The sequence below is a fragment of the Dama dama genome, chromosome 18, assembly GCF_033118175.1.
Source record: "Dama dama isolate Ldn47 chromosome 18, ASM3311817v1, whole genome shotgun sequence".
NCBI lineage: Eukaryota > Metazoa > Chordata > Mammalia > Artiodactyla > Cervidae > Dama > Dama dama.
The window spans coordinates 100754477-100767190 of record NC_083698.1 but is presented as its reverse complement, the minus strand read 5'-3'; the positions used below and the strand labels follow the sequence as shown (position 1 = coordinate 100767190).

At 40.9% G+C, this 12714-nt stretch overlaps 1 gene segment (V, D, J or C); it reads right to left on the bottom strand.

The window, feature by feature from the left end:
- Positions 1-5864: 5864 nt before the first annotated feature.
- Positions 5865-7662, bottom strand: LOC133072571 (probable non-functional T cell receptor beta variable 23-1). The segment is given in 2 exon segments: positions 5865-7402; positions 7515-7662. Coding segments are annotated over 2 exon segments (375 nt in total).
- Between the last annotated feature and the right edge of the window lie 5052 nt (positions 7663-12714).

Below are 12714 nucleotides of genomic sequence, written 5' to 3'. Positions count from 1 at the left end.
GCATTCAGTTAGAATTAGAAAAATGGAGGGAGAGAAATTAGTCTGAATCAAGTTTACTCCAGGGAGCAAAAAGCATAGATGAATGGACTGAAGCATTTTTTTTTCCTGAATTTCCAAATGAATGGGTAATTATTGATGAGCAATGGGCAGTTTTGGATGCAGCAATGGCTGGGCGCTTTTCTATGCTACACAAAGACAAGATGGAGGAAACCACTGTCTGGATGTGCAGGGGACCTGGGAATGGGAGAAAACAGGTGGGAGTCAGGTAACAGAGAGAACCTGCTCAAGAAGAGAGACCACCTCTTCCCCACACTCAGTGGTTCTTTGAAGTCTGGGGTGGGGATGAAGCTGTACAGGGAGGTGATATTTCAATGTTTAAAGGAGAAAAAGGACTAGAATATAGTATATCTCAGCACTGTCTGTCCATCACTCCTTCGTTTCTGCTAAGCACCCGTAAGCCTTGTATTCAATTGCATTGTGCTTAAGCTAGCTCCAGTTAACTTCTGCTACTTCCTTCCAATGCAATAAATCACCAGTTTTCTGACTTGGGTCCATGGTGAATTTGTGCATTAAGAGGAAGTAACACTTCAGTGCCGTGGATTGACTGCTGGCACAAAAATACACCGTGGAGTCTCCTGGCTCAGAGGACTGGATTTCCAGGCTTCAAGGTAAGTTTGGGGGACATGTAGCTGAAAATTGCTTCTTGAACCAACTTGATTTGATCAAGGACTTGTTCATTCTGAAAAGAAATGACAAACTCCAGCTCTTTTTTATAGATCCATTGATACTGATTTTAAAAAAGTGTGTCCTTTTTAGGGAATACACTCCATCCTTGCTTTCTGTCCTTTGCTTTGACCAAGTGTCCTGGAGTCTGGATGACTTTGACATCAATAGGACCTGTAGAGAAACTATAGACAAAATCCAAGAGGGACCCTGACAAGGTTGAGGGAGTTGGCAAGCCCAGAGCAGGATTTTTTGTCTGTTCTCAGGACTCACCTGATCCCAGGAAACAAAGAGCTACACAGCAGAGAAGCTGTGGCCCATGGTCGCACCGAAGAAGCACAAGGGTGAGGTTTTAAAATATCCATCAGCAACCTTCTAGTGATGTGATCACTTTGTAGACTCATAATCGTCATGCTACTGGGCAGAACATTTCATGGTATCAGAAGAAAAGCTTTTATCCTAGTTCAGAAAATATAACTAGTTTATATTTCATTCAATTAAAGTTTTCATTTGTTAAAATGTTTATTTTTAAGCTATTTTATATTTATTTTTACTAACAGAAATAATACTAGTTGTGGTGCATGGAATTTGGTGCTCTGTGGCATGTGGTATTTTCCTGGACCAGGGATCAAACCTGTGTGCCCTGCATTGGCAGGCAGATTATTAACCACTGGACCACCAGGGAAGCCCCTCACATTCTTTCTTAATTCCCTCTTTTTTTCTTTTCTCAAACATTTCATGCCTTGATCAATCCCCATACAGTTCATTCCTGTCTTCTTTTATCTCCTAAGGGAACTAGAATACCACAATATATATATTTCCAAGTATTTTATCCCTACCTAAATATGTATTTTGGGTGGACTTTTCTGGTGCCATAGTTTAATCCTTTATAGGCTGAATTCTGCAAAACCTGTATCGCTAATCCAGCTCTATTGACATCTGTATATACAACTGCCTACTTCCAATTTTTATCTCATTATACAATAAACAATTCAAACTCTACTATCTCAAATGGGGATTGCTACTGATAACATGGTCCCATTTTATCTGATGTTGCAGCTTTGTAAGGAACCTAAGTCATACAAAGACCACTGAAAAATTGTATTGACCGCCTGTCTGCTAATGACAACTGAATATTTTCCTTATTTCAGTTCCCTCTTTTGAGCAACAACCTATCATACACTTCTATATTCACATCCATGAAACCAGACACCCATCTTGTTAAGAAACTCCATCCCATTAACTCTCTCAAAATTGTTCTACTGGATAAAATTTTTATCGGTTGATTAAGTTCTTTCTCTTCTATAATTGTTTCAAAGTATGGCTCATTATCATGAATGTCCTACTCACAATCAAATCCATCTCATGAAGCTCAAATGCTCTTAGCTTTCTCTAATCCAACCAGACAGAACTGGCGTGTCTTCCCCAGAGCTCCCACGGGACTTCTGATTATATATTGCTATTGTAATATTATGTGCTATATGATTTTACAGATTACTATATTCAAATCCACCATAATTATTTCCTTACTAGGCTGTCAGCTCCTTAGAGCAAAGATCTGTCTTCTACTCAGTTTTGTACCCTTTGTATTTGGAAAAATAGCGGGACATAGGAAAATGTCAAGAAAAACTATTGATAAGTGTACAAGGAGTGATGAAAAGACAAAGGAACAAAGTGTGTCCTCTAGGTCTGTTCTGATGAGTTCCTGATTACGAAGTCAGAGAGTGAAGGGAAAGGATGCTTTACAAGCTTTTAGATGGAGGCTGCATCGGGGGCTCTGGGCTGGAGTGGGTCTGTGCTCAGGTGGGAGGTGGCCGTGCTCCACTGTGGTGCTCCCGGAGCAGAGGCACACGGCTGTTTGGTTGGTGTGAGCCGACTCCACAGTGAGAGGAAACAGCTCCTTCTTCTCTCGAGAGACGCTGTAGCCTTCAGATAAGTCTCCTCTCTGAATGTCCTTTTCAACCGTAGAGTAATAAATCAACTTCAGACCCTGCCCTGGGTCTTGCCGGTACCAGTACATGGTGTTGTAGCCCAGTTTCTGTTTACACTCCAGGGTCACATCCTGGCCAGCCTCAGCGAGCAGGAATCTTATCTGGTAGAATTCAGCATCCGTGGGTCCTGTGGGGTAAAGATACAGAGGCTGGTGATGACACCTGGAAGGGAGCCAGACACCACTGTGAGATGAGGGTGCCTGAGTGCATGGGGGTCTACACGTCCAGGACCGGACTTTACTGACTGGGTGTGGGGCTCACCTGCTCCCAGGAGACAAAGGGCCAGGTAGAGGGCCCAGCTACCCATGGCAAGGACTGGGTCTTTGTAAAACCCCAGATAAAGTATGAGGGAGGCCAAGGGCAAAGGCTGGAACCTAGAGCTCCCCCTGGCTCAAAATATGCAGAATTTGTCACTGCTGTCAAGGGACTGTCGCAGCTGAGTTTGCACATGGAGACACTGAGAAAGATCAAGACATTTGCATTTTCCCTTCCGCCTAACGGAACTGTTTCTATCCCTTCTAAACGGACAAGTGCCAAGTGGTGAGGAGACTGAATCTCCCATTTCCTGGTCAGAGTCACAAGCAGACTGTGCCTGTGCATTCACCGTGATGAAAACTAGGACAGGGAAATGCCTACCATATTCAGAGCCTATTATTGCCTCTCTATCAACGGCTCGATTTCCCACTAACACTGTTAGTGGGGAACTCCAAACACAAGAAGAGGTTCAGAGGTTTTGCTATAAAATAAAGCCAGTTCTCTCTGTCCTCTGTATTTATTACAAGTAATTGGTACAGTTACTTCAGCCAAAGCTGAAGCTCTGATACTCTGGCCAACTGATACAAAGGGCTGACTCATTAGAATAGACTTTGATGCTGGGAAAGACTGAAGGCAGGAGGAGAAGGGGACAACAGAGGATGAGATGGTTGGATGGTGTCACCGACTCGATGGATTTTGAGCAAGCTCCAGGAGTTGGCGATGGACAGGGAAGCCTGGTGTGCTGCAGTCCATGGGGTCACAAAGAGACAAACACGACTGAGTGACTCAACAACAACGACAAACTGATAGAGTAGAGATGAAGTATAGAGGTGAGTTGGGTAACTTTAGCAAAAAGCAAAGGGCCCTAAATCCACCCCACCCCCATGTTGGTGGATTAGAGCAAGGGTTTGGGAGACAACCTGGGCTTGAATTCTGGCCCTGCCAACTAGCAGCTATGTCACTGGGCAAGTCTCTTAACCTCCCCTAGATTTTCTCACCTGTAAAATGGATATAATAAACATCTGCTTGAAAAGTTGTTCTAAATAGTATTTAAAGAACAGTTCTTAACATAGAATAAACACCATATTTGTGTTTGCTATTATTATTTTCTGGACTTTTTATTTCATTAAGAGGACTTAGGAAGCTAATACTACATCCAGAAAATTCAGATATTTACTGACATGGGATTGTGCAAGCTCACAAACATATCATTTCCCAGCACTGGGCTGAAATTTATGCAATCAGTTTACATTCATTGCATAAAATCATTTATTCCAGAATCTTAGATAAATGATAATGTGGTCATAGATTATTTCTTATCAAATGTTGTTATTTTGGTAGATAAATGTTTGTTTTATTTTTATATCTGGGGGTCATCTGTGATAAAAGACAATTTTATGATGAAACTTGGTTGGAATCTGGTGGTTCAGACACTGTCGCTGCTACTTTCTGGAAGAAAGATACATGTGTGTGTGTGTGTGTGTGTGAGAGAGAGAGAGAGAGAGAGAGAGAGAGAGAGATACAAAGGGAAAGGAAATGATGTATGATTCAGAATGAGAATGACGAGACAGTGCAGCCCTGGGGTAGAACTCTGAAAAAGAATGCTGGCTGAGAGCTCACTTCCAAACATTGGGTCTAGGTTTGAGGTTGAAATGACATCTGTAAAGTTGAGGGTCTCATTCTTCACACATGAACACTTTTGGTGATTTGTTAAATCCTAGGCACTGCTTCTGAGAATAATGTTTTAAACTCATAAAGTAGGATATACAGTATTACAAAAGATAACAATTATTCTGAAATGCAGAATAAATGCAAATATTATCAAGATATTTTCAAGGAAATTTATGATATATATACATCTTTAAAATTCATTTAATAAAACGTATCCTGGGGGACTTTCCTGGTGGTCCAGTGGTTAAGAATCTGGCTTCCAGGCAGGGAACATGGGTTTGATCCCTAGTCTGGGAACTAAGATCCCACCTGCCATAGGGCAACCAAGCCTGTGTGCCACAACAAACAATCCCCCTCGCTGAAAGCAGACACAATGCAGCCAAATCAATAAGTAAATATTGAAAAAATATATATATTCTGAAATATATCTGAAAACTGGCAAGATTTCCAAGCAGGGAGTGATGAGAGTAATGATATTTACTCTATGTAATGGGATATGAAAATTTCATATCAACTGTAATACACATCAAGTGTTATAATACACAAAAAATGTATGCAAATACCCCGTGATTTCCATTATTGCCTTTGTCACAGGTTCTACTAACATTGCTCTGATTTATTCACTACATCTATTGTGAACTAAAAGCTGTACTTTAGTTAGAGATTAGTAAAAATAAACATTCATTTTCCCACTCAGATTCATGGATTCCTGAATTCTATCCTTTTACCCCTTGGAGATCCACAGGTCCCAGGTTAAATATTTCTGCTTTAGAAGAGAATATTCTTTGTGATAAAATATATGGACAAGAAGTATTAGGAAGTTCATATATCCTGAGAAATATTTTATCTACAGTGTAAGTTCAGATTTGTTAAAGGGGTTTGATTAAAAAAATAAAACACTTTCAGACTGATTGACAGACCTAAGTTATGACAAGAACAGGACTTACTAAGATTGTGTTCTAGTCCTGGAAATATGATTCTTACAGACATGAGATGATACCTCATCTCAGATGTGGCTGCTGGTGAACACGAACATTCACTTCTGGAGGTGTTTTTATATCATATGCTAAGGCTGAGACATCAGTTGAGAATTGTAAAGACTGAAATGAAGGGGGCTAACATGACATCTTGGCAGGAAATATTTTAATCAATAAACTCCTTCTGAGTATTCAAAGGTACATTTATAATACATTTTAAAGAATAAATTTAGGAAAAACAGGAAAAAATCAACAAACTATATGTAAGATGTGTTGGATGAAAAAATACAGAGCAATGCAGCAATACAGAGAGAATGTAAAGACCTCAATAAAGCAGCATGTGGGGACATTTAGGAAGGGGGAAATATTCTGTACCTTGAGTATCATGCTTGTTATTGCTGTTTAATCTCCAAGTCATGTCCAACTAAGAGTATCCAACTCTTTGGCGACCCCATGGACTGTAGCATGCCAGGCTCCTCTGTCCATGGGATTTCCCAGGTAAGAATACTAGAGTGGGTTGCTGCTTCCTCCTCTAGAGGGTTTTCCCCACCCAGGGATCAAACCCTTGTCTTCTGCTTTGGCAGGCGTATTCTTCACCATTGAGTCACCAGTGAAGCACACCAGGTAGGTCTCCTCTGTGTGTGTGTGCGTCTGTGTGTGTGTGAATAGCTCAGTCGTGTCCAACTATTTGCAACCCTGTGGACTGTAGTCTGCTAGACTCCTCTGTCCATGGGATTCTCCAGGCAAGAATACTGGAGTGGGTTGCCATTTCCTTCTTTGGGGGATGTTCCCGACCCAGGAATTGAACCCAGGTCTCCCTCATTGCAGGCAGATTCTTTACTGTTAAGCTACCAGGGAAGCCCTATCAAGTAGGTTACATGGGTCTAAAAATTTATCAAACATATTACAATATATACTTGAAATGGGTATATTTTATCGTGACTATGTTATACCTCAAATTGCTTTTAAAACTTGTGTGATTGTAGTTTTCAGGACGTAGGGAGTTGCTGAGTTTCTGGTTCAGTTTCTCTGGCAAGGACAGCTGAGAGAAGCAGTGATGAACCCTGAGGAGTCTCTGGATCAATGAATGTGCAGAGCCAGGAGATCAGGGTACCCCTGCTGATTTTCCTTATTCCTACAGGCACTGTTTTGCAAGATGAAAAGCACAGAACTACATGTTTTAATAAAGATTGTTAGGAACCCATTGAGTCACATCCTGTGTCTCCTTTGCCAGATACCCTGCAACCAGGGGAATCCGAGACCCCTTACAGCTTCCTGCCCCATCCTTGGGTTTGTGTTCCCACTAGCTGTTTTCCACCTCCCCTTCTTCTCATGCAGTGTTGCTCATTTACAGATTTTTTCCATCTGGTTCATGCTCTTTCAAGGTGGGTTTCTGTTAGTTCCTACCCTCCTGCGACACCACTGATTTCCTGAGCTGGGTTCACGGTGAGTTTGTGTTCTAGGAAGAGCTGACGTGCTGCACTGTGGACTGGCTGCTGGCACAGAAATACAAAGCTGAGTCCGCTGCCTCGGTGGACTTGATTTCCAGGCTGCAGGGTGAGTTTTTGGGGCACTCAGCTGAAAATCGCTGTTTGAACACAGCTGTTTCTTCCATAGGGTCTTCATTCTGAAAGTAAACCAAAAACTCAAATGCTTCTTCCAGCTTCTTGCGATACCAGTAAACGTAAGCATGTCCTTCTTTGGGAACACAATCCATCTTTGCTTTCTCGTCTTTTCCTTTGATCAGCTGACTTGGACTCTGGGTGACCTCGGTGTCCATGGAGCCTGTGAGGAAAGAGACAGATGGTGTAGGGAAAGCCCAGGAGAAAGGCTGATTTTGCAGCCACAGGAGAAAGTCCTGAGATTGAAATCCAACCACTTGACAACAGGAACTAACCTGCTCCCCAGAGTAAAAGAGCCACACAGCACAGGCTGCCGAGGCACATGGCTGGCTCGGGGAGGAAGCAGGGCCGTGGCTTCTCCTCTCCGGCGCCTCATCCCCCTTCAGCTCCTCCTTGTGACGTGGACGGTTTCTGTGGTCTTCATAGTCCCTGGGTACCTAAGACTCTATTTCTTGGGCTTAGGGGAGGGAAAGCTGGTGAAACAACTAGCTCGAATTTTAAACTGCTTTATTATTTTTTTTTCCTGAATCTTCTCTTTCATTATCTTCTAAATAAAATCACACATCATTAATTTATTTCTTTTCGAATTTGTCAGTTTGCCTCCTCCCATCCTCACTTCCCTCTCAGGCAATGAAACATACAACTTGCTGTATGTCAATCATAGCTTCTACCACACTTACAAAATCATGCAGCAGCTGTTTAAATTAAATGTTGAACTCATAAAAATTATATTTCTGTTGAATATGCAGTGCATCTGAAAGTGAAAGTGAATGTCGCTCAGTCCTGTCTGACTCTTTGCGACCCCATGGACTATAGAGTCCAAGGAATTCTCTAGGCCAGAATACTGGAGTGGGTAGCATTTCCCTTTTATGGGATTATCGCTGAGACTCTTTCAATCCCTGTGCTTTTTCTGTAAGATTTTTATGATTCTTTCTTCACCCCATCCAGGTAATAACCCTGAAGTTTATATTTTTATTCACTTGCTCTTCATTATAATTTTTAGCACTTATGTTAGGACTTCCCTTGGGGTAAAGAATCTGCCTGTAATGCAGGAGACCCAGGTTCAATCTCTGGGTGTGAAGATATCCGGAAAGGGAATAGCAACCCACTCCAGTATCCTTGCCTGGAGAATCCCATGGACAGAGGAGACTGGCAGGTCACAAAGAGTTGGACATTATGAGTGACTAACACACTAAGAGACTGTGAATTATATATTATTCAATGTTGTATGTCTGAAATTTATCTAAGGGGGATCAGTCTCTTCATAATTTTTTTCTGTGGCATGCTTTTTATTCAACATTATGTCCATAATAGTAATTCATGTTATTACATACAATTTTAGATAATTCATTGGTATGTAGGACTCCATTCTATTTGTCAGAATTTATTATCCATTATTAAATTAATGCACATTCTTAAATTAATGTTTTATTTTCTCTAGATTTTTATGCTACTGCAAATAGGACCTCATTCTTAGGTATTCCTTTACATACTTAGGTGCAAGATTTTCTCTACACTAGGTAATATAGTAATCAAGCATTAGGGTCACCATGTCAGCTTAACATATTAATAATAAGAGAAAATGCTTTCTAATATATTTAAGTCAAATAAATAGTCAAGTGTTTTCAAATGTTCCACATCTAGGACTCAATTGGCATGTAATGTTCCTTGAATTTTGCCAGTCTAATGTGTGGGTGACAGAGGATGAGATGGTTGGATGGTGTCATTGACTCAATGGACATGAGTTTGAGCAAGCTCTGGATGATAGTGAAGGACAGGGAAACTGGTGTACTGGAATCCATGGGGTTGCAGAGAGTCAGACACAGCTTAGCAACTAAATAACAAATGGGTTGAAATGATATCTCACTGTAGTTTTAGTTCACATTTTTATGATTGCTAAGGAGGGTCAACGTAGTTTTTGCTTTCATAGGCCACTGGTGTTTTCTGTACATTGCCTTTTGCTTATATTACTTTTTGGTTGATTAGCTATTATTTATTTGTAACAATTCCTTATATATCCCAGGTATAAACTTTTTCATTGATTTGTGCTGCTAATATTGGGTTGGTCAAAAATTGCATTCAGGTTTTTCCATACTCTGTTACAGAAAAACCTAAATGAACTTTTTGGCCAACCCAATGCTTTTCAATTTGTGACTTGTGTTTCAGTCTTTAGGATGCTTTTTTTGGGTTGATGGTCCTTTTTTAGGAGAATCTATATTTTTATTCAGGGGGGCATGCATGCTGTAATTCTTTATAAGCAATGCTCCTACAGTCGAAGTTCATAAAGATATACTCCCATGTTATTTATAAAACAGTTAGCATTTTGGATATTGCATTTAAACATTTCATCCTTTCAACATTCATGTTTGCTTATGCTGTGAAAATTGGTTTAAATTAATCTTTCTTTCTTTGGAAAGCAACCTGTCCTACAAGACCTTATCGTATGTTGCATTATTCTTCTACATACCTGTAATGATGGTTCTATCAGATATAAACTAGGTTATATATTCAAGGGCCTATTTTTAATTTATTACTTTCCAATTGTCTATTTTTACCTTTTTCGTAATCCTAAATTACAAAACTAATGTGATGATTTGAAGGGAAAGTCCCCTTTGTACTTGCTCAATATTATCTTCCCTATTCTCTCTGCTTTTCACTTAAATTTCAGATGACTTTTGTCAAGTCTCATGAAAATAACTTTTGTGGCTTTGCTTAGTGCTACATTGAACACATATATGGGAATACTCTTCCAATTGGTTAACTTTCATGATCATGGTACGTAGCTTCACTTATTTCAGAGCATTTTAAAATGATTTCCTCTAAAATTTAAAAGTTATCTGAGTTAGTTTTATTTACCAGATAGATTTGTTTTTTATGTATTTTATGTTATGTTAGTAATAGTAAGTGGTCTCTCTCTTTAAAAAATATATTCTAGCCATTTGTTGCTATTACATGGAAATAACTAACTTTTTATATTTATGTTAAACTTGTTAAATGTTGTTAATAATGCAATGCTTTTTTAGATTTCTTTGATTCCTCTAAATTTGCCATCTGTAATCACTTTTCCTCCTCCTTTTCTCATTCTCACCCTTTTTCTTGTTCCACTGGCTGGAAATTCAATACAATCTTGACTGGAAATTGTGGTTGCATTCATTTACTTATTGCTAAGTTATGTTTGACCCAGACAACTGCAGATACTGGGTATGTGGTAGATGCTATGGGGGTTACAAAGTTTAAGGTCAGATTCTGCTATTAAAATACTTATTGGCATGCCAGGATATTTGCACATCATTCTCTCAACTGTTACTGGACTAAACTCATGTTGGCTGACCCACAGGAAGTCAAAACACGAGATGCCCAGGTTTGCAGCAGAGAAGGGGTTTGTTTGCAAGACTCCAAGCAAGAAGATGAAATTAAAAGATGAGTACTCCTTGGAAGCAAAGCTATAACAAACCTAGACAGCATATTAAAAAGTAGAGACATTACTTTGCTGACAAAGGTCTGTATAGTCAAAGCTGTGGTTTCTCCAGTAGTCATGTATGGATGTGAGAGTTGGACCATAAAGAAATCTGAGTGCTGAAGAACTGATGCTTTTGAACTGTTGGAGAAGACAAGAGTGTTGGAAAGGACTCTTAATTGTCCCTTGGACTGCAAGGAGATCAAACCAGTCAATCCTAAAGGAAATCAGTCCTGAATATTCATTGGAAATGACTGATGCTGAGGTTGAAGCTCCAATACTTTGGCCACCTGATGCAAAGAACTGACTCATTGGAAAAGACCCTGATTCTGGGAAAGATTGAAGGCAGGAGGAGGGGACGACAGAGGATGAGATGGTGGATGGCATCCCCGACTCGATGGACATGAGTTTGAGCAAGCTCTAGGAGTTGGGGATGGACAGGGAGGCCTTGTATGCTGCAGTCCATGAGGTCACAAAGAGTCGGACACAACTGAGTGACTGAACTGAACTGAAGCAAGATGGGAGAGCAGATCTCATATCCCTCTCTCTGCAGCCAAGGGACTCAGGCACATATGTGATCAAGAATAAAGAAACAGTGCTGTCTCAGGTGTGAGGAGCCTGGGGATCATGGGGAAAAGTGGTTGGGAAAAGGTATGGTAATCCTGATCCTGCACAGGGGTAACTAAGCTTACAAGCCTCCGCAGGTTCATAAATGAAGTCTCCCAGCATGACCTGAGGGTGAAGTTTTTGGTCCTCTAATTTAAAAGTCACCAGGCAGACAATTGCTTATTTCCAGTTGGAGGGTCTCTGGTTCTATCCTTTCCTAACCAGCTCAACTGGAAGTAGACACAGTTGAAATACAGGCAGCTGATTCCAGGTCCTGGAAAATAAGTGGGACAAACATCTCATTGTTGAGACTTACCTGCCCCTTGGAGACTATGCAATCGTAAAAGGACTGAAGGCAGGTGAAGGGGATTTGACTAATCATTACCCACAGTTGTACAGCCACTATTAAGAGTTCTCACTTGAGTTCCATGAAGCACCCAACAACTTCTCAGATGGAAGGTCTGTCTGTGACTGCCCTTCGTGCTCAGAGATGTTTTACAGAAAGACCCACATCACCCCCTAGTGGTCAAAGTTTTTGCAAATCGTCTTCCCACTTGGTCCTAACCCATGGCTATGGTGAGTGAGTGACAACCGCTCCTTCCTGTCCTACTCTTTGTGACCCCATGGACTGTAGCCCACCAGACTCCTCTGTCCATGGGATTTTCCAGGCAAGAGTACTGGAGTGGGTTGCCATTCCCTTCTCCAGGGGATCTTCCTGATCCAGGGATCGAACCCAGGTCTCTTGCATTGCAGGCAGATTCTTTACCATCTGAGCCGCCATCCATCCTATATGGCTGTGGTAACCCTCTCAGTTCTCCCCTTCTGTTGCCTCCTGTGTCTAATCAATTACGAAGTCCTTTGATTTTATTTCCTAATTATGTTTTAAGTCTCTCATTTTCGTGTATTTCTTTCACTACCATCATCATCATTGCATGAACAACTATACTGTCACCTGCCTAGGCCACTGCATTTACAACTGTATTCTCAGCCTATGCTTTTTGTCCTTTGTAGTTTCATACCATAGCCAGGATGATTAAAAAAAAAAAAATACATGTGCATGCACCCACACATCAACAAATACTAGCACGAGTACTACAAAAGTCAAATACCTAAAATCTTAATGGCAGGGCAAGAAGCATCTGAGAACACTCTGTACCTTCTGCTCAACTTTTCTGTTAACTTGAAACTGTTCTGGGAAATTAAGGCTATGAAAGAACTCAGTGACTCATATTAAATTGTACGTTAAGTTCCATAGCGTATACTTTGATTTGCAAGTTCATGGACGGTCTGATGGCTGATGGCTGCCTGCCTCTCTCCTGTCTCACCTCATTCTCACCTCCTTCCTCTCTCTGCTCCTCTCACATCGCTGCATCTTCGTTCGTTAAGCACACCGGTTTCTTTCCTATCTGAAC